General features: G+C 24.8%; 1 protein-coding gene across 2 annotated transcripts in view; it reads left to right on the top strand.

The window, feature by feature from the left end:
* The window catches only part of LOC145844659 (protein diaphanous homolog 2-like), a 44,133-nt gene that overhangs the window by 10,801 nt on the left and 12,314 nt on the right, over positions 1-21,018 (top strand). For both annotated transcript variants that reach the window (XM_082952062.1, XM_082952063.1), the window contains exons 5-20: positions 1,037-1,181; positions 1,428-1,558; positions 3,282-3,448; positions 4,698-4,822; positions 4,976-5,070; positions 6,680-6,805; positions 7,721-7,816; positions 8,148-8,253; positions 12,669-12,794; positions 12,998-13,130; positions 16,347-16,397; positions 17,447-17,732; positions 18,706-18,890; positions 19,095-19,288; positions 19,350-19,486; positions 20,170-20,272. In XM_082952062.1, the coding sequence (XP_082808188.1) occupies positions 1,037-1,181; positions 1,428-1,558; positions 3,282-3,448; positions 4,698-4,822; positions 4,976-5,070; positions 6,680-6,805; positions 7,721-7,816; positions 8,148-8,253; positions 12,669-12,794; positions 12,998-13,130; positions 16,347-16,397; positions 17,447-17,732; positions 18,706-18,890; positions 19,095-19,288; positions 19,350-19,486; positions 20,170-20,272 (2,206 nt within the window). The remainder of the gene's footprint in view (positions 1-1,036; positions 1,182-1,427; positions 1,559-3,281; positions 3,449-4,697; positions 4,823-4,975; positions 5,071-6,679; positions 6,806-7,720; positions 7,817-8,147; positions 8,254-12,668; positions 12,795-12,997; positions 13,131-16,346; positions 16,398-17,446; positions 17,733-18,705; positions 18,891-19,094; positions 19,289-19,349; positions 19,487-20,169; positions 20,273-21,018) is intronic.

Raw genomic sequence — 21,018 nt, 5'->3', positions numbered from 1 at the left:
TTGAAAAGTTAACTATTAAACAAAATAGTGTTACCATTTAATAATTATAAAATTTTGTCTCATATTAAGTTTGTATAAAGACTTTAAGTTTATTTTTTCTAAAATTTTAGCTGTAAAAGATAATTAAATGCTTCTAAAACTAGAAAAGCAATAAAGTTTTTTTTAAATTTTGTTTTTTATAACTAAAATTAGATTTATTTACTTTGAATCATTTAAGTTTTTGTTGCTAAGCAACTAAATCATACTTAATTTTGTGAAACTGTAGAAAAATGGCTTATTTGAAAAAAAGAAAATGTTGAGCTTTGTTTTTCTAGTTTTGGTCAGAATAGTTATTATAAATACATTGAATTGTTCTAGTAATGGATTTAGAATTTTTGTAAAAAGGAAATATTCAAAAGAGTTGAACAGATTTTTTTTGACTTTAAAGCAAAATGAAAAGTAAATTTTTAGTGTATTTGAGATTTTGTTTATATACGTATGTTTTTTGTTTATTTTTGTGTTTAACAAAATTAAACGCTTCAGATGGTATCAAGCATTGTACTCTTAACTTTTAATTTTGTTTAAAAGTGTAAAAAATGGTTAATACGGCGATAAGGTAATGAAGAAAGTATACCTTGTTAAGCATTTATGTCATTTATAAGTATAATTGTTTGATATAATCAAACTTTTTGTTTTTGCGTCATCAAAGATTTATTTGATGTGGTTATTAATTTGCATAAACTAATTTAAAAAATCTTATTTAAAATGTGTGTAGTTAGTATTAAATAATTTGTAAAATATTTATTATAAAAAAATCTTGTATAGTAATCTAAGAAAAAAAATACTCAAAAGTTGACTACATTCGAAAATAATAAGAGTAACCTAAAAAATAAAAGTAAATTGTTAATAACGGTTATTCATCGTATAATTTAAGTTATATAGTCAATAAAGAAATTTAAAAACTTGAGTTTGTAGATGCACAAATGGATAATTACATAAATTATTAAATAAAAATTCAAAGTTTATTTGAATTAACATCTAAATTTTATTTTTTCAGCTGGGTACAGAATTTCGGTCGGGAAGGACTGGATTTATTATTGAGAATATTCAATGATTCTTATGATTTCGGTAAAAGAGACGGGATTAACAGTAAAATAAAACACGAAATTATAAGATGTCTCAAAGCTTTCATGAACAATCGGGTTTGTGTTTATATGCTTTTGTAAGAAATTAACAATTGTTTTAAATTTTTCTTAATGTACACTGTATAAGATATTTCCTGTTAAATAAAGTAATTTTATCCCTTAAACTAAACTACTGCGGTGTAAATATTTTAGTTAAAAATAATCTTTAATGGACAAGGATATGTGTTGCATGTGTATATAAACGTTATTATTGAAACAAAACAAATTAACACTTGATAAATATGTGTTAAATATTGAAAACAGTTTGGAATAAGGGACATATTTGACAGAGAGTTTGGAATTGTAACATTATGTAGAGCAATTGATCCAAGCAACAAAATAATGATGATCGATACATTAAAACTAGTTGCTGCTGTTTGTCTTATTGGCGATGGGTGAGTATTTGTTTAAAATTTTAGAGAAGGTGTATTATTTCATGGTTAACTCTTCATTTTTTAATAAGCAATAAAATTAAAGTTTCAAATCCTGCTTATATGTTACCCTTTGCTCATTATTGTTACTTTTACATTATTACCTTATGACTATATAAGGTTTATTATATTATACTAAAAAATGATTTTTTTATTGTTTGTATTCAGACGTAAAATATATTTTCCTGGTTTAAACAGGTAACTTTTTGATAAATGATATAAAATAATATAAATATAATAATAATATAAATATAAATAAAAATATAATAATATAAATAATTGATAAATAATAAGTAAGTTTAACAAATTGTCAAATTTAAAGCATTATAAGTTTGTGCACCTAGATGTCTTATTAAATATATAATAAAAACGTTATTTAAATAAGTCTTTAGTTCATTAAATTGTTTTACACTGTTTTTTGAATCTTTAATGTTTTGTTGAATTTTAACTATACTACAATAAATAATAACTTATTAGATACTAACAATTTTTTTATATATTTTTGTATTCAGGAATAATAACTCGGAATTAGCAATCATATCTTCAGGGTAAAATTTTGTGAAATATGTTGTGTGTTTGTTTTAATTACATATAAAATGATTATGAAAAATATGTTACAGAAAATCAATTTCAAAATGTTTTGGTGTTTTTATAAAATTTTAACTAATTTGAAAAATAATCAATAAGTAAATGTTAATTGTACTAACAAATATTAATATTTTGTTTTTTGTTTATATTCAGACGTAAAATATTTCCTGACCTAAACGGGTTACTTGTATTGTTTTTTATTATAATTAAATAAAACTATATGTAATTTAATTTTTTCATAACTCAAGGTGTTGAAATTTAAATAATTGTGAAATGTATATGTCTAATATTTAATTATTTTTAATGAAGATAAATATTTACTTGATAAAAATTTGAAAGTTTTTTGTTGCTTGATTGTTTTATAAAATAAATGAGTGAAATTGTATTATAGAATTTGAACGAGTAACCTTTAAGAACAACTTTTTATATTATATACAAATATTTTTTCATTAACAATAGAACAGTCTGTAAATTATAGAATTTTATATTAATGAGCTACAAAGTTCTACAAAAAATTTTACCAAAACTACTATTTATTTTCTATCGTTAACTCTTAGTTGCCATTTCTTCAGAAAACTTAATAATTATCTTCCTGCCATTTTTAAAAAGTGACCTGACCTTGTGTTAACTTTTTTCTTTATAGCAGTACATCATTCTAATTTGTTTCAACTTTTTTAAAATCAGTAAATCTTTTTTTAACCTTGTAAGATAAAAAACCTGAACTTTTCTGAAATATTTTCATTTGGGTGGTAAAGTATTAAATTAACGTACTGCAAGTCTGCATTTTTGAATTAATAAAACGTTTTACAAAGAACTAAACTTTTAGATTGTGTAAAATATTCTTTTGTTAATAACTTAATGAGATCTACTAAACAGAATACACAATGCAAATTGATAACTATACAAACTTTTATTTATTTGACCTGTTTAAAAAATTTTGTAAACTATTTTAATACCTGTTTTTGAACAAGTTTTTTACTGTTTTATAATATAATGAAGCCAGGGAATAAAAATATTTTTTCTCAAATGTGCATACTTATCATAGAAGTTAATAATTGTTTTACAAAAATTGTAAAATTAATATTAAATATGCAAACAGCCACGACAAAGTGTTGGAAGGGTTGACAATTTGCCACGAAAATTTGATGCTCTCCGTAGCGCCACCCGGCGACAAGTACCACAAACAGCACGCGGTTTTGCCCGTCGGCCCATCGAGGTTCGACCCACTAATTGAAGGGTTGAGGTCGAACGACACAACACAGACAGGTTAATATACCGAAAGTTCACATTAAAATTGAAAAAAAAAACATGATTTATATTTATGTTTTGTAATTTTTATAAGATAGGTTTTACGGAATAATGCTGAAACAAATGTTTTTTAATTTTGTTAAAATGTTAAGTATTAAAAAAGAATTAAAGGAAATATTGTGCAATTATCAAAATGTTTATTAAGATAAATATTTATGTAAAAATCATAAAGTTTATAAATAAAGTATGAAGAGTTAACTTTTGTTAGAAAAAAAAATCTTCATTTTATATTTTAAAAGTATAAGAAAGATTATAAACCAAAAGAGTTGATTGGTATATTGTTTATTTATGAACTTTGAAGTTTCTAGATCAATAAATTCGAAGTTCATACAAAGAAATGCCAAATTTTAGTTTAATAAGCTCGTTAGTTATTATAAAATGAATTTAATAACAATTCATTATATTTAATTTAATCTAAAGCTTACAAACAAATTTATGTATTTTTATTTTGTAATAATTTGATTAAAAGTTAAGTAAGATGTAACGTTAAAAAGTGTTAGATCCTGGAGATCTTGATAAGCTAAGCGTATCGGAATATATACCACAGATGTTTTAGTGTCAAAACTTTATTCCGACTAACGGCGTTTCACTGCTCTCAAATAAATTTAAGAACAGATCTACGGAGTCTATAAAATATAAAATATTAACACACATTAAAAAAAAATCATATAATTATGTGTAGTGTTTATGTGAGTAGTAACTATAAACGAACTTTATGGTTTAAAAACAAAGTTTGGAATAAAAACATAAAAATATAAAATGGCCTACAAACAATACAAATTTAATAAAAGCACACTAACCTCAAAAAAGCTCTAAGAATAGGCAAGTTTTTAGAAGTTAAGTATACATTTTTGGTGTACGTAAGCTTGTACATGTTCACTTTATAGGAAGCAATGGGCTGTAAGTTTTTAAAAAAGTAATGAGTCTGATGCAGTTAAAAAATTTAATAAAATCCTTTGAAATCTAAACGATTAAAAAACTTAATATCTATTACTTTTTTAGTAGCTTTTATTAAATTTTTATTCTTACTTTTCAATTAGCTTTTAAAAGATAAATATTGACAGAAAGTCATTGGTTGACAATTTATAGGCAAAACAAAACTTGATTTACTTCTTAATGTACTTTTCCCATTTTTATATTTTTCCTATGCTTTACTAACTTATATGAAATATATTAGTTTAGTTTTAACCTAAAATCAATTTTACAGGAATCCAATTAAAAGTGGCCTGTTTACAATTGGTAAATGTGTTGGTGTGTACCCCTGTGGACATCGATTTCAGAATGCACATCAGAAATGAAATTATGAGGGCTGGACTCATACATTGCTTCGAAGTTTGTTTTTAATACTAATAAATAAACACTTAGAAGTTCTACTCATCAAAAGTATACTCTTAGTAATAGTTTGCTTAATGTTACTATGTTAATAAAATTATTTTATCCAAACAAACTAGTATTAATTATTATAATAAATTTATTTTTCAATAGGATTTAAAGAAGATCGGAAATAAAGATCTTGACACACAAGTTACAGTGTTTGAAGATCACAGAGATGAAGATTTTGAAGACCTAACTGTTAACAGGTTAGTAGTACATACTTAGAAAAATTAGGTAAGCAGATTCTAAGATAATATTAACATTTTTGCACGTTAAAAACCTTGAAATTATGTAATATTTCGTATGTATATTTTTTTTGCTTACTAAGTATCAACAAGATTTACTTAATATATCAGTAATTTTTCCTAATAAATTCAGAACTATTGTCCTCTTAGTTTGATAAGTTTAAAAAAATTTTTAGTCTAAAAAGTTAATAATGTTAAAAGGTACTGAAAATCGTAAGTGATTTTTTAAGTTCAAGTTTATAATTTGATTTATTTCATTACGCAAAATAATATTAAAAACAAACAAGGTATTTTATTCAACGCAAACATATTTCAATAAATTTATCAGTGTGATACAAAGAAAATTGTTAAAATCAAATTTGTTGAAATATATTTGTGTTGAATAAAATACTCAGTTTGTTTTTAATCAAGTACAATAGCAGACATTAATTTAAAATTTTTAAATAATTGTATTCGTTTAAAAGGAAATAAAATGTCGAAACAAGAAATAAGCTTTAGAATAAAATAGCTTATTTAAAACTAATTAAATTTATAAAACTACTTTTTGTCTAATTAACGTAACAATTTCTAAAATCGTCAATGTTTAAGATAGACAAGTGCAATTTCAGTTTTTTACTAAAATATTATTTATTAGTACTTATATAATTTTAAACATTACTTTTCTTAGTTTCTATTTTAAATGTGATGAATTATAAATTAAATTTTATCAAAAATACGGTGTGTAAATTATGGGTAGAACTGAAGTATATTTAGTTTTTGTGAGTATTTTTAAACGATAACAACATATTTATTTCTCACAATAATAAACTTGACAGTATTAAGTTTTTATATTTTATAAACAAAATTTATGTTTTAATAAACATTATTCTAATATAATATATAAATACTTGATTTATTTTGTGAAGCTAATTATTTCCATATTTAATGAAAAGAAAGATTTAAATACAAATACACGTTCATAAAAATAATAAAGATCCTGTGGTTTTTGAAAACCTATGTAATGTTTAAACAACTTATAAGTTTGGTTGTTTTAAGGATTAAAGTTTTTTTCTTCAAAGACAATTAAAATATGTCAAATACTTCTTACTAAGTCAAATCTACAAGTTGTATAGTTAAAAAAGCTTTGTAAATATGAAGATAATTGGCTCGCTTTTGTATAAGAAATAAAGAATTTTTAGATGCCTTGAAAATTTATAATTATAAAATTTGTTTTAATGTTATTAAAATACTTAGAAAATAAATATATTTAAAATTTTTTTTAAGCTACATAAAAGTAGTGTGGTTAAAAGTTATAAGTAAATACTTTATCACTAGAACCTTTAATTATTGTTAAACTTTATTCCAATAGTTTCTGATTGTAAAATATAAGTCTTTTTTTTTGCACAAGTTCAGAAAAAAAATCTTAAATAATTAAAAATAAATAACATCATATCAACATGATACGTAGAAAAACAAAATTTTAAAGGGTTTAACAATTAATTATTAAAAATATTCACTCATTCATATATATTTATATTAAAATCACAATATTGGCAACAAAACTAATATGAGTACTATGACGTCAAAACAGATGGGAGGAGGTTCGGCTGAACATCGATAATATGGACGATTGTTTCGAACTGGTCCGTAACCTTGTAACAGAGACACCTAGCGAGCCTTTCATGCTGTCAATACTTCAACATCTGCTCACTATTAGGTTGGTATTAAATAGAAAGTATATTGTAGGCAATATATGGTTCAGATCAAACTAATATTAAGGCCATAGGGGGGATAAGTCATGTTTTTTACAAGTTGATCTTATTTTAATGAATTTTTTCTAAGCTTGAAGATGCTTTTTATCGTTTTAAAAAATTCAAATTATTTTTTGAGATATGACTAGTCAAAATCGGGCCGCATAATAGGTTCCCTATGGAAAGGGAAAACTAAAACAGCGAAAAAAGACTATTTTATTTAAAATCTATCTCTTCCTACATTTTTCAAGCAATCTTCTTCAAACTTTCACAGTCTAATCTTTATACAATAAAAAAAATGTTACTTTAGAATTTAAAAAAAAAATTGTAAAAATATTATTTTTTTGAAAAAAAAAAACACTTTTTTTTATAATTTTTGTGATAAAGTTTTTATTCTTTTACGTTATTAAAATTCTAAAGTAACGTTTTTTCCTTTTAATATAAGAAACATTTCCTGAAAATTTGAAGAAGATTGCTTGAAAAATGAAGGAGGAGATAGACTTTTAGTTAATTTTTAAATTTCAGAGAAAATTGACCTCAAAAAATTTGCGGTCCATAGGTTTGTATCGGAAACTCTTTTCAAAAAATAAAATATCTCAAAAAATAAATGATATTTTTTAATTCTATAAAAACTGGCTTGTAGTTTGTATTTAAAGCTTTCATATAAAAGCCAAAGTTAATTTTTGTAAAAAATAATGTCGGACCCCCCCCCTTATGGCCTTAAATAGATCTATCATATATAACTATTACATTTCAACTATTTAAAAAACCTTTAGCTCTCATAACAAATACTTTTTATTTATCAGAGATTACAAATTAATCGAATAACCAATAGTACTAATATGGTATAAAATAAATAACTAATATTATATATTTATCAGGGATGATGAATACGCGAGACCTCAATATTACAAATTAATTGAAGAATGCGTCAGTCAAATCGTTCTTCACAGAAATGGAATGGATCCTGATTTCGGGTTGGTTTTTGATTATTTTAATAATTAGTTGTTCTGATGGGTTTCATTAATTAAAACTATTTAAATTTGGTACATTTGATGATAAATTTACAAAATCTTTTTATAATTACGTAAGTAGATCTTTAATTTATCTTTTAAGAAAGATGTCTTACAATATTAAGTGAATTTACAAAGTTGCAAGACTCATTAAAGAATTAATGTTTTTTTATACAGCTGGATTTTTCTGCATCTTTATTCTTTATAACTATATTTCTATTGCCTAATTGATCCGCAATATTGATATTAATTTTTAGAATATGTAGCAGGTTTTAGTGTTTAACTTTTTCTACAGGTACCGTAAAAAATTCCAACTAGATGTGGACGTATTGATAGAGCAGTTAGTAGACACATCTAAAGTTGAAGAGTTTGCTAAGAAGGCAGAAGATTATCAAAAACAGGTTTGTTCTATATACTATTTCTTATTGTAAAAATAGAATGATAAAAAATGTTGATTTCTGTTTGAAGATATTACTTATCCAAATAATATTTATGTATAGGGAAATTCCTAAAACCTATTATAGTTTAAGATTAAGTAAGATAAGTGTTATTAAATTCATAATAATACTAAAATTGATGATTTAAATAATCTAAATAAATAATTTGAAAAAGACGTTTTTTTCAGCTAAAATACTAAAAAAAAAGACAATGGTTTTACTTATTCGTTATAAGCTATCATATACTGAACTGTCTTTTGTTAACAATAAGACTTTTTTTTCATATGTATATATAATGCAAAATTTATACAGTAAAAAAGGTGAACTAATAAAGTTGATGTTTATATATAAAGCAATACTAATCAAGTGTAATGAGTTCATTGTTTTCTTTTTTAATGACGTCATTAACTTCTAATCACAAAACAAATATGCAATTAAAAAGTTTAAATACCAACCACGATTACTTATCACGTCCGTCGTTTATTTTAACGAATTTGATACGGGTTGAGTTATATCCGTAAAATATTTATGTTTCAGAACCTCTAAGACAGCGGTTCAACGTAATTGCCAGATTTACCCTAATAAATTTTTTGAAGATTCGTTTTAAGGAATTTTATCTCGATATTTTGAACCATAAGTGTTCTAAATAAGAAAAATTCTAAAATAAATAATAAATTTATTAAACTTAAAATACAGTTGAATACTTACTTGTAAATGATAATGACAACTAAAAACATGAACTTTCATATCTTGTAATAAAAAAATTACCCCCTAAAACAAATAAATTTACCCCTAGGGTAAGTCTACCCCAGGTTTGAACTGCTGCTCTTTGATATGACATCAAAAGACGTTAAATTCTAGGATTCCAAACTAATCTGAGCTGATTTGAAAATTAGAACAACTGCTTTTGTACGCAAATATACACTGTACAATTTTCACATTCTATGAGTAGCGAAACGTGGCAAGCCAATAAAATATTCGCATTCAAACAGTTGTTTGGTTTATAAGAACTAAGTTAGTATTATTCTGTGTAGATTATTTATTTTAAAACAATAGTTATTAATTTTATAAGTATGCATTCGATACACCAGTCAAATAAAGATTACTTATTATGTAGAAGTTTCAGAATACTAACTAATCCAGCAAGAAGTTTAGATTTTCAGTGACTTATATTGAAATGCTATAACTGATGAGTTATATGCTTGTTAAATAAGTAACTTGAAAAAGACTTTATTTACAATTAAAAGTTTAAAGACTCTCAAAATATTTGGTCTTAGGATCTGGTGCACAAAGAACCTTTCGGTTATAAAGTCGCACACCACGGATACCTTTTAACGTCTTGTCCAGGACTTGAACTCATTTTCTACTCTTTCTTAGCAAGTTATGACTAGCAAGAAACTAGTTTTATTGGATAAGGATTTTTTTTTCACTTTAGTAAACGTACATAAAATATAAAAAATAAAAAAGGTATACACACGAAGTTGACATTTTTGTTAGAAGGTTTTGGAAGAGAAACTAATTAAAAGTAAATAACTTATCCTTTTTAGTGACGTCATTAACATTTAATCACAAAACAAATATGCAAATAGAAAGTATATAAATCAACAAAATAATAAATCATTGACCATTTGTTAGTTGTGCAGTCGTACGCTTCTACTAGTTTGGAACGGGTTGTGTTATACCCGTAAAATAAATTATATTTCAGGACTTTTTACAGAACCAAATTAGTAACTGTTAAGTTGCTTAAATTGTTCCTTAAAATAAAAAGATTCTGGAAACATGTTAATCTTGCCTGTTCGGCCTCTGTTTTAACACAATGTTGTATAACTTTTTTGAATTTGCCAGTCAAATAAAATATTCATTTTAGTTTATAGAAAATTTTAGACTACAAACTCATTCAGCGTAATAGATTATAGATACTTAGTGACGTATTAATAAACTCAACAACATAATAGCGTGATCATAGATCATATTTATATATTTTCACAAGTTAATACAATAAAGTATATTTAATATTAACACTTCAAAATTTTTTAACCTGGTTAAATATACTTATATAGAGCAGTGGTCGTCAAGTGTACACTGGTGCACACTAGTGTACACGAAGTTTATTTTGGGGTGCACGAAACTTTTGGGGTACACGGAAGGTATTTTGGGGTGCATGAATTTTTCTGGTTATGCAAAAAAAAACTACGGTTTATTATTTTTAAGCGATGAAGTTTATTAGTAAAGCTAGTTACAGCCCTGATAACATATTTTAAATCCTCTTTTTATGACCATTTTGTTAATAAAAGACCATTTTCGTACCTTCTTTATAATTTCTATGTAAAAAAAGTTTATAAAGTAAAAAGTCTTATCCTAGCTAATCTCCCAAAATATTTTTCTCAAGGACTCACATATGGTAAGTACTCAATTTATTTTTAGATTTATAAAATTTTCTTATTTAAGTTTTGTTCTATAATATAAAATCCTAGTATATTATCATAATTAAATATACAATACTATTAATTAGTAAATGAATACCATTTTATTGTAATGAATTGTTTTAATTTGATGAGTTGATAAAATATACTTCTAATAACTTTAAAATAAAAAAGGTAATAATACTATCAGGGTTTTGTGTACTCAGATCTCAGGATAACTCAGTCTTTACAATATTTTAGGGTTGCCATTCACTCAGAATGGTCACTCAGAATACTCAAAGCAGCTAAGGAATTTTTAATAACATCATAATAACTTAGACCAATTTCACTATTCTATAAAAAAGTATACTTATAAAATAGATATTATAATTTTTTTAAATCTCTTAGTCATTTATTTTTAGAGTTTATTTATGTATAAAATTTAGTTGTTCCAATTTTATACTTTGATACTATAAAACAATTGTTTTTCAAAAACTAGATTTTTTTATTTTAAAAATTATAGAAAATTTATTTGTAAGTTTTAGATTTTCTTAAAAACCTGAAATCTTAAAATTAGACATTTTAGGTTTAAAAACCTGGAATTAGAATTTTTTTTTAAATTAAAATTTTGAAAAAAAAAACACTAAAAAACTTGGAATTTAAAAGAACTTTTACATGTGAAGTAACAAAATTCCAAATTAACACAAAAAAATTATTAAAAATATATATATACATTTTTTGTTATCTATTTTTTTTTATAATTAAAGACACATTTAATATAGCTTTACAGTATCTTTTCTAAGCTGTTATACTGTTGAAGACAGTTTTTTAACTTAAAATTTATTTCATAGTAAAAATAGACCCAAAAACATGTACTTTTGAAAACTTGGTAAAATTCAGAAAACTCTTTTTCAAAGACCTTTGGCAGCTTTAAACTTTTAAAGATATATTTACAATATTTTTAAATCTTAGGTTGATTTAGGACAGTCAATCAAGGTCACTTAAAATAGTTTTTCTGACTCAAAAAAAACTAACTTTTCAATATTTCAGGCTAGTTTTATAAAATTCAGACTTACCCACACTTATTTTTGTTTTAATTAGATATTTTTAGATATATTTTTAAAATTTTTGGCTTTTTTACTTTAAAATCTTTTTTATTACTTCACTTTTTATATAGCAAAACATTATCAAATGAGCATTTTTACAACTTCTTTAAAACTTAATGACACACATATGTTCCAAAAATTCACGAATGTTTTTTCAAATGATCTGAACGCCTGACAAATCAGTAGGACACAAGGAATACTGTGTAAAATACTGAAGACAAAGTAAAATTCTGATGCTAAAATATACAAAATTAAAAAACAAAAAATTTAATGGACATAAGATCAACTGTTTAGTTTGTTTATATATTTTTAGTTTATAGTGTATATGCATGTAGATCAGGGTTTACCAAACTATTTTCAAATGGCACCTTTAGAGAAATTAAAAAAGCTATGGTCCCCGTATACCAAGAATACTTAAAACTGCCATAATAAACCCTTGAGACCGTTTTTTTTTGCTCTTTATAAGCAACTCCATCTAGTGTAAATTTCAAATTATTACCTCATGGCCCCCTGGTGGCTCTTTTACTGCTCAAGCCCCCTCTTTTGCCGCTTTACTGCTCATGGTCGCCTGAGCATCTGTCGTGGCCCACTTTTGGAAACCCTGATGAAGATAGTTTTATTGTTTTAAACAACTAAAATAATTTAAAACAACTAAAAGCACAAAGATTTCCGATAAGGAATAAAAAATCAATTGTTCACAAACTTTTAACCACTAATGGCGATCTTACTTAAGTCTATGGGGGTGCACCGTACATATTTTTTGCAATTTTGATCAGCTTGACGACCACTGATGTAGAGAGTTTATGTTTGCTATGTATTTGGTAACAAATTAACTATAAATTTATTGTTTCAACTTAATAATTATTTTTAGTTTGAAACTGAACTGATAGCGAGGCAGGAAACTGAAACGAAATACAAGAAAAAAATTCAGGAAATTGAAGAAATTCAAAAGAAGTTGGAAGAACAACAGAAAGAAAATAATGACCTCAAAGATAAAGTAATTAAAATATTAACTTGTACGCATTGACTTTAAATTGAGTAGCGTTATTGAAGTAGACTAAATTAAAAATAATTAATGATGTCTTCAAGGTTTAAAAAAAAAAGTATACTTCCTATTAGTTATTCTTATTATTTATATTTAATTGTGCATTTGAATTAATAAATTAATATGTGTATAACATATCAATAAAACTCCCTCAGGTGAAAAACGGTGTCGCCATCGGAGCTGCCGTAGCAACAGCGCCACCTGCCGGTATTCCCCCGCCACCCTCGATACCGGGTATTCCCCCTCCTCCCCCACTGGCGGGCATTCCTCCCCCTCCGCCAATGGCTGGTTTGTAATATTTATTTAACAGTAGAAAACATATTTGTTATAAACTTCAGTAAAAAACATTGAGAAGATTAAAATTGATATTTATCATATAATAAATTGTTTTATTCTTAAAGTTTATTAGTTAATCATAGATAAAATTTTTGTTAAAATATTTGTCTTGATACTACAAGCGGGTGAATTCAATATACCCATGACTCTTGTTGATCATTTTAATTAATATATCGGAAAACATTTAAGTTTTGTCTAGATTCTCAAAACTGTTTTATGTAACTTATATTAAGAACTAAACCTAACAATTAACTAAACATATAACAATAGTTTTACATACCTACTTTTTTATAATTCATTATTAATATTGTAATATCTAAATCATACAACATTTCTGAGTGTTTTATAGTTTGAAATTAATTTGATATTTTTATTGTTTCTTGAAATAACCAGGAATACCTCCAAAAGGAATACCATCTCCACCTATGTTACCAGCTGGTAAATCAAAATATTTTAATATTTTGTTTATTGTTGTGTTTTATTTGACTTTAAATTCTGTTAGTAATCTTAATCTAAAACTTTTTATTTGTTTTTACTAATATTATCTGTATTAAACTTTCTGTTTCTTTTTATGTGCTAGATTGTTTATTTTATAAATAAACAACTGTTGTCTAATATTTGTTTTTTGATATACATTTTTTATAGATATTAGTTTTTATTATTAATTTTGTTGTTTACGTTGTAGCAACAGTATAGTTAGTACAAATTTTGTGTGAGTTATTATAACTTTATAATTTTTTAATGTAACTTTCAATTGTTGCTTTTGTAAACGTTTAAATACATTTTAATAAATGTTTACACTTTTAATTATATTTTCTATTAACTTTTGTTATAATTATTAATTCATATGTAGTAGTGACTAGTTTAGCTGTTAATATAAAATACTTAAAATTTAATTTGTTGTTTAGGTGTATTATATCAACTTTTATTTTAAAACCGAATTAATGTGCTTCATCTAATGTTTTTTTAAACAAATGTAATATATTTATTATTATTCAAATAAATAGGAATTCCACCTCCTCCTACAGGAATACCTCCTCCGCCACCTATAGGTAGAAAAATTTATTTAATTATTTTGTTTTAATCTATGTATATATATATACCTTTTGTTACGCTTTATTTACTTTTTTTTTTGTTGAACTTTTACATTGCAACAACATTGTTTGTTGAGGAAAACTTGGTTTACTCACTGATCTATAGCTTGATATTTACAAGTCGTAACAATATATAATTAATAAAAAGTTCAACACTTTTTATTTGTTATCTACAAAAATGATTTTTATACAAATACAAGCATTTTCATGTCTTCTTAAAAAAGTGTTCACCTCTAAAATATCCTTTTTTATATTTTGAAGCATGACACATTTTCCATCTAAATTTTTGTATTCAACTAAACTTTAATTATGTTTTTTTTGTATACAAAAATTAAAAAAGTTTTGATTATGTGTGTATTATCATCTTAAGTTGTTTTAAAAATCTTATTAGCAATAAAATATCTACTTTAGTCTTGTTTTATTCTTGATTAGAATAAAGTTTAAATTCATTTATACATGCTAACCTGGGAACAATCGACTTTAATAAAAAAATTAAAACATTTCAAAAACTCAAAATTTCCCTCTTACATCACTTTCATGTGTAGTTAGAATATTATAAATATTTTATATACACAATTATTTTAACTTCAGGAATTCCATCACTTCCAGTTGGTATACCTCCGCCTCCTATAGGTAATAAAAATAAAATAAAAAGTTTGTAACTTTGCTTGTAAAAAAACAATTAGTTGTTTTCGTTTTTTATTTTTTATTTCTGTATATCCAGTAACACTTTAACAATATTACATAATATACAAAGTTTTTTTCTTTGTAAAATCTACCTTTTTTAACTAATAACAACTTTTACAACAGTACAAGTATTTTTGTATTTTAATTTATTTTAACTTATTAGTTCTTTTTGCAACTTGTTTGTATTTTTTTACTAGTGTGTGTTTTTCGATTAATACCAGTAACATTAACTTATTACTTTTAATGTAAAAATAAGTATTTGTGAAATAACAACTTTTTTTAGTTGATTAAGTTTACAATATGTGGTCATATTAATAAAAAGGTATATATTTTCTTTTCAATTTTTTTTCAATTAAACTTTGTTTAACCTTATAAGCATTTTAACTCTTTTAAAATTATTAGTTTTTTTTTCACGTTTCGTATGTTTGATTTTTTACATTTGCTATTTTTTAGTTTGTAAACTAAGTAGTTTTATGATAAACATTTGTTTTATTAATTATTAGGAATACCTCCCCCACCCCCTGTAGGCATACCTACTCCTCCTATGCAAGGTAAAATATTAATAAAATGTTTTGTTGATCGTATCTGTTATACTACTTTTTAATTTGAAGTATTTTGTTTCTTATTGAAATGTAAATAAGATTTTGACTTTTACTTTTAAGTTGTTTGGGCACTTTTTGTATTTTACAAAGAATAAAGTGTAAGTAAAATATAATTTTTGTTGCAAATTTTTATATAAAAATTTGAGGAATACCACCTCAAGGTAAAATATAAAAATAATATTTTTTTATAATAACATGTTTATGTTGGTTTTATTTATAATGTTTATTTATTAACTTAGTGATGTATTCTTTTACTAATTAAAATACACCTATTCTATTTGTTTTTCACTTTTTTTTCCAATTATTATTTATTTCTTGTTATTGACTGGTAATGTAAATTCTCAGTTTTATTTTACAAAGTTTACTTTATTTGTGAACTCTTGTTGTTATTTTTGTTTTTAGTATTTATTTTTATGTTTTTTGTCCTTTCCTTTATATTTTTTACTTTAGTGTTTATATTAAACATCTTAATTTGTTTTTTTAATAACTTGTTGAATAATATACATTTTTATTTCATGTGTGTGCCACAATGTCACTTTTGAATAAAAAATTATGGCACAATGGGTTTGAAATATTAATATTTAAAGTAAACAAATTAAAATAAGTAAAAATGATAAATGGACTGAAGTTACGGGTATGTACTCTTATTAAGTTCCAAAACTTTAGTTTCCGTCACACCACTAGAACTAAGCAAACACTATTTTTTTATGTTGATGCAAAAGTAATTGTAAGTATATTTAATTTATTGATGGTAAATTAAAATAATATAATATTTTTTTTTTAAGGTATACCTCCACCTCCTCCAGTTGGAATTCCTCCGCCTCCAGTGCTTGGTGGTAAGTTTAAAAAAAAGTATTTAAAATTAAAATAACTAAAATGAACTTTAAATATACAAAAATAATGTTTCCAACACCTGTTGTTGGAGGTAAGCTGTAAATTAGCATTTGAATATGTATTTAGAATAGTTTATTAGTATACCTCATTCTTGTTTCTTGTATAATAAATGAAAGAGTGTGTACATCGTATAAAATTTTAAAATAAAGTTTGATCTTTAGTTGATAAAATAATAAACCTGAATAATTTATAAAGATAATCAATTTTTAATAAGAAAGTAATTAAAGTAACATTTTTGTAATATAAGCACACATCATAATATTAATGTTATTTTATGCAGCAACAGTTATTTAGTTTTTACCTTGTGTTTTTAATTTCAATTCAAAAGCTAAAGTTTTTTAAGCCAAATTTTGTAGTAATATGTTATGAAACAGTTTAATAATTTCTTTAAGATTTTTTAATTTAAGTTGTAAACAATTTACTAAAAAGTTTTCTAAATATTGTAGTAATATGTTATGAAATAGTTATATTTACTCTCTAAGATTTTTTTTATTTAAATCAATAACAATTTTTTTTAAAGTTAGCCTGATCTGATTAATTAAATAGTAAACACAAATTATTTAACGAAAATATTATTAAGAAAGTTGTGTTAAGAAATTATATTGTAATTACAAACTTAAAGTTATTGTAGAAACCATCTAATAAAACATAGTTAATATATTTTTGTAAGAATAAAAAATAATTTTATTTGTTTTAAAACTTACTTTAAACTGTTAATATAAACTGTTAGTATAAACTGTTAATAAAATGTATACACATAGGGAATTTTAAACACACTTTTATGGTCTTTTTTAATTTTACCCAATACAAACTATGAGATTGTTCACAAATGCAAACGTTTATAAATTTATACTTTTTCTGATTTAAAATTACAAAAACTCTTGATTAATACTAACAGAATTCAAAATATTTTTACAAGTAATTATGTCGTCATATTTGGAGCTGATTACCCCGTATTGTATTCTTTGTGTAATGTATCACTTTAAAACAGGAATTCCCCCACCACCTCCGATCGGAATCCCTCCACCTCCCACAGTTGGCGGTATTCCCCCGCCGCCTCCCGTTGGGGGAATTCCCCCGCCACCGCCGCTAGTTGGCGGTATTCCAGCGCCACCGGGTATTCCCCGTGCGCCTGGAATCCCGCCACCTCCGGGTGGAATACCCAAACCTGGTATTTTCGGCGGCCTGATGAATAAGGGACCTAAGCGGAAGGATTACAAACCGGAAGTCAGTATGAAAAAATTAAATTGGAACCAAGTCAAAGCTAAAGAAATCAGGTTTTTATTTGTTTTAACATGAATTATTAAGTTAGAACCAAAATAAAGCTAAGGAAATCAGTTATTTATTTTAATTATTAAGCTTTTGTTAATTTTAATATTAAATTTTAAGTCTTTTTCTAAATAGTTTAATTCTATGTGGAAAATTTTTTTGTGTATGTTTGACCTAGCCTTAAACAGTTCATAGAGGCTTACTCTGTTATGTCATAATTATATTACTTTTGTGTTCTTGTCATATTTATTCGGAGGGATTTAATCTTCTACTGAAGTTGCTAACTCCATACTACCTCTAACTTATATTCTAAACCAGCAGTTTCTAAAGTGAAGTAGCAATACTACGCTCTTAAAAAAACTATTCTGTTTAACTATGAATTGTTTCTGCAATAATGTTTATTGCCCCTTTTGAAAAACCCTAATTTAAAAACTTGTTTAAAGGTATTAGCACACTACATACAACTAAATATAACCCCGTGCTTATTAGACTCTAACTCAGGCTTTCCCGAACTTTTTTCATAAAGCCCCTTTGAAGAAGTTAAAAAACTATGGCGCCACAACAACACTTCTAATAAATATAATGCTAAATACGCTTAAGACTTTTTTCGCCCTTCTTCATCAACTTGAGAACATCTAGTGTAAGTTCGTATTACAACCTCATGGCCCCTTTGTGGCTTATGACCTTCTAAATTCCTGCAAATACCCTCAAGGAGGTCATATGGCCCATATCAGGAAACCCTGCTTTAACTTCATTCTAAATGTTTAACCTCTTACTCGAATTTTTTTTTACTCAATAACTAAACAACCTTCACAGTAAAGACTTTTTGTTTAGCCAAAAATAGTTATTTCTTATAGTATATTATTTTTTATTCACATATCATCTCAACAGTGAAAACTCAATTAACTTATAATACTTACTTATAATCTCTTTTAAACTAAACAACTGACAACCTTCTAATCTTTAATCAAATCTGAACAGCGACGACTCGATATGGCACTCGTTCAAGGAAGACAACTTCGAATCAGCGGACCTTATGGCGCGATTGGGAGCAACGTTCGGACAGAAGAAGACGAAAGCGAAGAAGGTGGAACAGAAGGAAGAAAAACCGCAGAAGAAGCAGAAAGAACTGAAAGTATTGGACGGAAAAGCAGCACAAAATCTTTGTTAGTATTAATTAAAATAGAGGAACTTGTAAGCTTAAAGTGTGAATAAAATCCAATATAAATTTTGATAAATGAAAAATATTTCAGCAACTTTGCTTGGCACTGTAAAATAGCCTTACATTGAGATATAATATAAAAAGTAAGTATCATTAGTATTAGAAAGTATTAAATATGTTTAATGTTAAATATGTTAAATATTTTCAGCAATTTTCCTCGGAACTGTTAAGAAACCTTACAATGAAATAAAATCCATGATATTAAACGTATCAAGCGATCTTGACGAAGCGTTGGTTCACAATTTATTAAAACAACTACCAGAAGCCGATATGATTAATCAGTTGAAAGAATTCAAAAAAGAGTATGAGGATTTGACTGAAGCTGAAAAATTCCTGTGTACTGTTAGTATTATTATAATATAAATTACTATAATTTCTTACAATTATTATAATTTACTTACAGTTATCAGATATAAAGAGAATCACAGTTCGATTGGAACACATTAAATTTATGAGGCAATATGACGAACTTTTGAACGACATCAAACCTGAAATTGTATCGGTTACTGCAGCTTGCCAAGATCTATCCAACTCTATCAAGTTTGCTTCTTATATTTTACTTTTGTCGAAAAAACTAAAGTTTGACAATTTAGGCAAAAAAAAAACTGGGAAATCCTGGAATTTTAAACAATTTTACATGTAAAGTTATGAATTTTAAATAAGATACGAAAAATATATCATAAACAGTTTTTTTTTTGTACCATTTGAAAATTTATTAATTTGTAGCATTACAGTATCTTTTCAATATTTTTACACTAATTAAGACAGTTTTTTAAATTTTAAGTTAATTATTTACAAAAAGACTTGTACTTTCAAAAACCTGGAAAAAAATTAGAAAATCTTGGAAAAAAAAATAAAAAACTTCTGGCAATCTTGATATTGTGATCTAATATTTGAATTGGTTGATGCAATTTTTGTTTTTTACAAAAATATTTACTTAACTTTCAATATCATAAAATTTATAAATATTTTTATTTTTATTGCAATAATTTACTCAAGTTTTGTAAGCAATTAAAACTTCAATAAAATTGTAAATTATTATGTTAAAGTTTTGACTTGTTCAACTTAAAAAGCTTTTTGGTATTATAACAATATATTTAAATTAAAACGATAATTTTCTTATAAGTTTACTTCTTATCATTTATAAAAGTGATCTAAATTAGGCCTAATTTTACTAATTTTAAGTAAAATCTGAAAATATTCTTAATTAGATAAAATTTTAGATTCAGGAATTTCATACATTTTGTTCTATTTGTTGGAAACTATCAAAACTCTGGATCCAGAAATGCCAAATCAGTTGGATTCGACATGAGTTTCCTCAAAAAAGTATGTTTTATTATTTTATTTATTATTCTTGAAAATGTTTTCTGTTTTATTTATTTTCTTTTTATATATGAGTTTCTTTCCAGATTACTTTTATTACTATTTAGATATCTAAGTAATGTTTATAATTTATTTAAAGTTTTATTTTATAAGTAGATAATTCTCTCTTTTTTGTTAAAAGGTTTTAACATTTTAGTAGCTTTGTGAACTAAATTATTATATTGTAGTATTATAGTAACAGCGCTTATACTTTGTTTCAATAAAACTATATTTTTTCCTTATATCTTAATTAAAAAACTATTTTTATACTTTATATATTTAATTATAAGTAGTTGTGCAATTAAGTTTTTAATTATGTCATTTGTATATGTATCAAACTCGGAAGTGTTATCATAATTAAATGTTAAACTTTAATAAGGAAATTTAATATATTTATATATTTGGTAGTTTTTCTTTAATTGCTTATTTTCTCATAACACGTAAAGTTGAATGTTTACATATCTATATTAGGATTTTTTTAAATTGTTACTGCCTAAGTAAAAAAAGCAGTCAGTTTAGTATTTTTCTACTTTAAATTTTTGTTAGTGATAATTTGAAAGCTACTTTATGAAGTTTGAACAGAAATGGTTGATGAATAAACTTTTAAAATATAAAATTTTACTATAGACTGAAAACACGTGAACCTCTACTATAAAATGCGTGGGCTGCTTATATAACTGAAAAAATTTCACTATGAACCAAATAAGTCT

The sequence above is a fragment of the Thalia democratica genome, chromosome 9 (genome assembly GCF_965202585.1).
Source record: "Thalia democratica chromosome 9, ktThaDemo2.hap1.1, whole genome shotgun sequence".
Classification (NCBI taxonomy): domain Eukaryota; kingdom Metazoa; phylum Chordata; class Thaliacea; order Salpida; family Salpidae; genus Thalia; species Thalia democratica.
The sequence above is the reverse complement of the archived record's forward strand: the minus strand, read 5'-3'. Positions and strand labels throughout refer to the sequence as shown.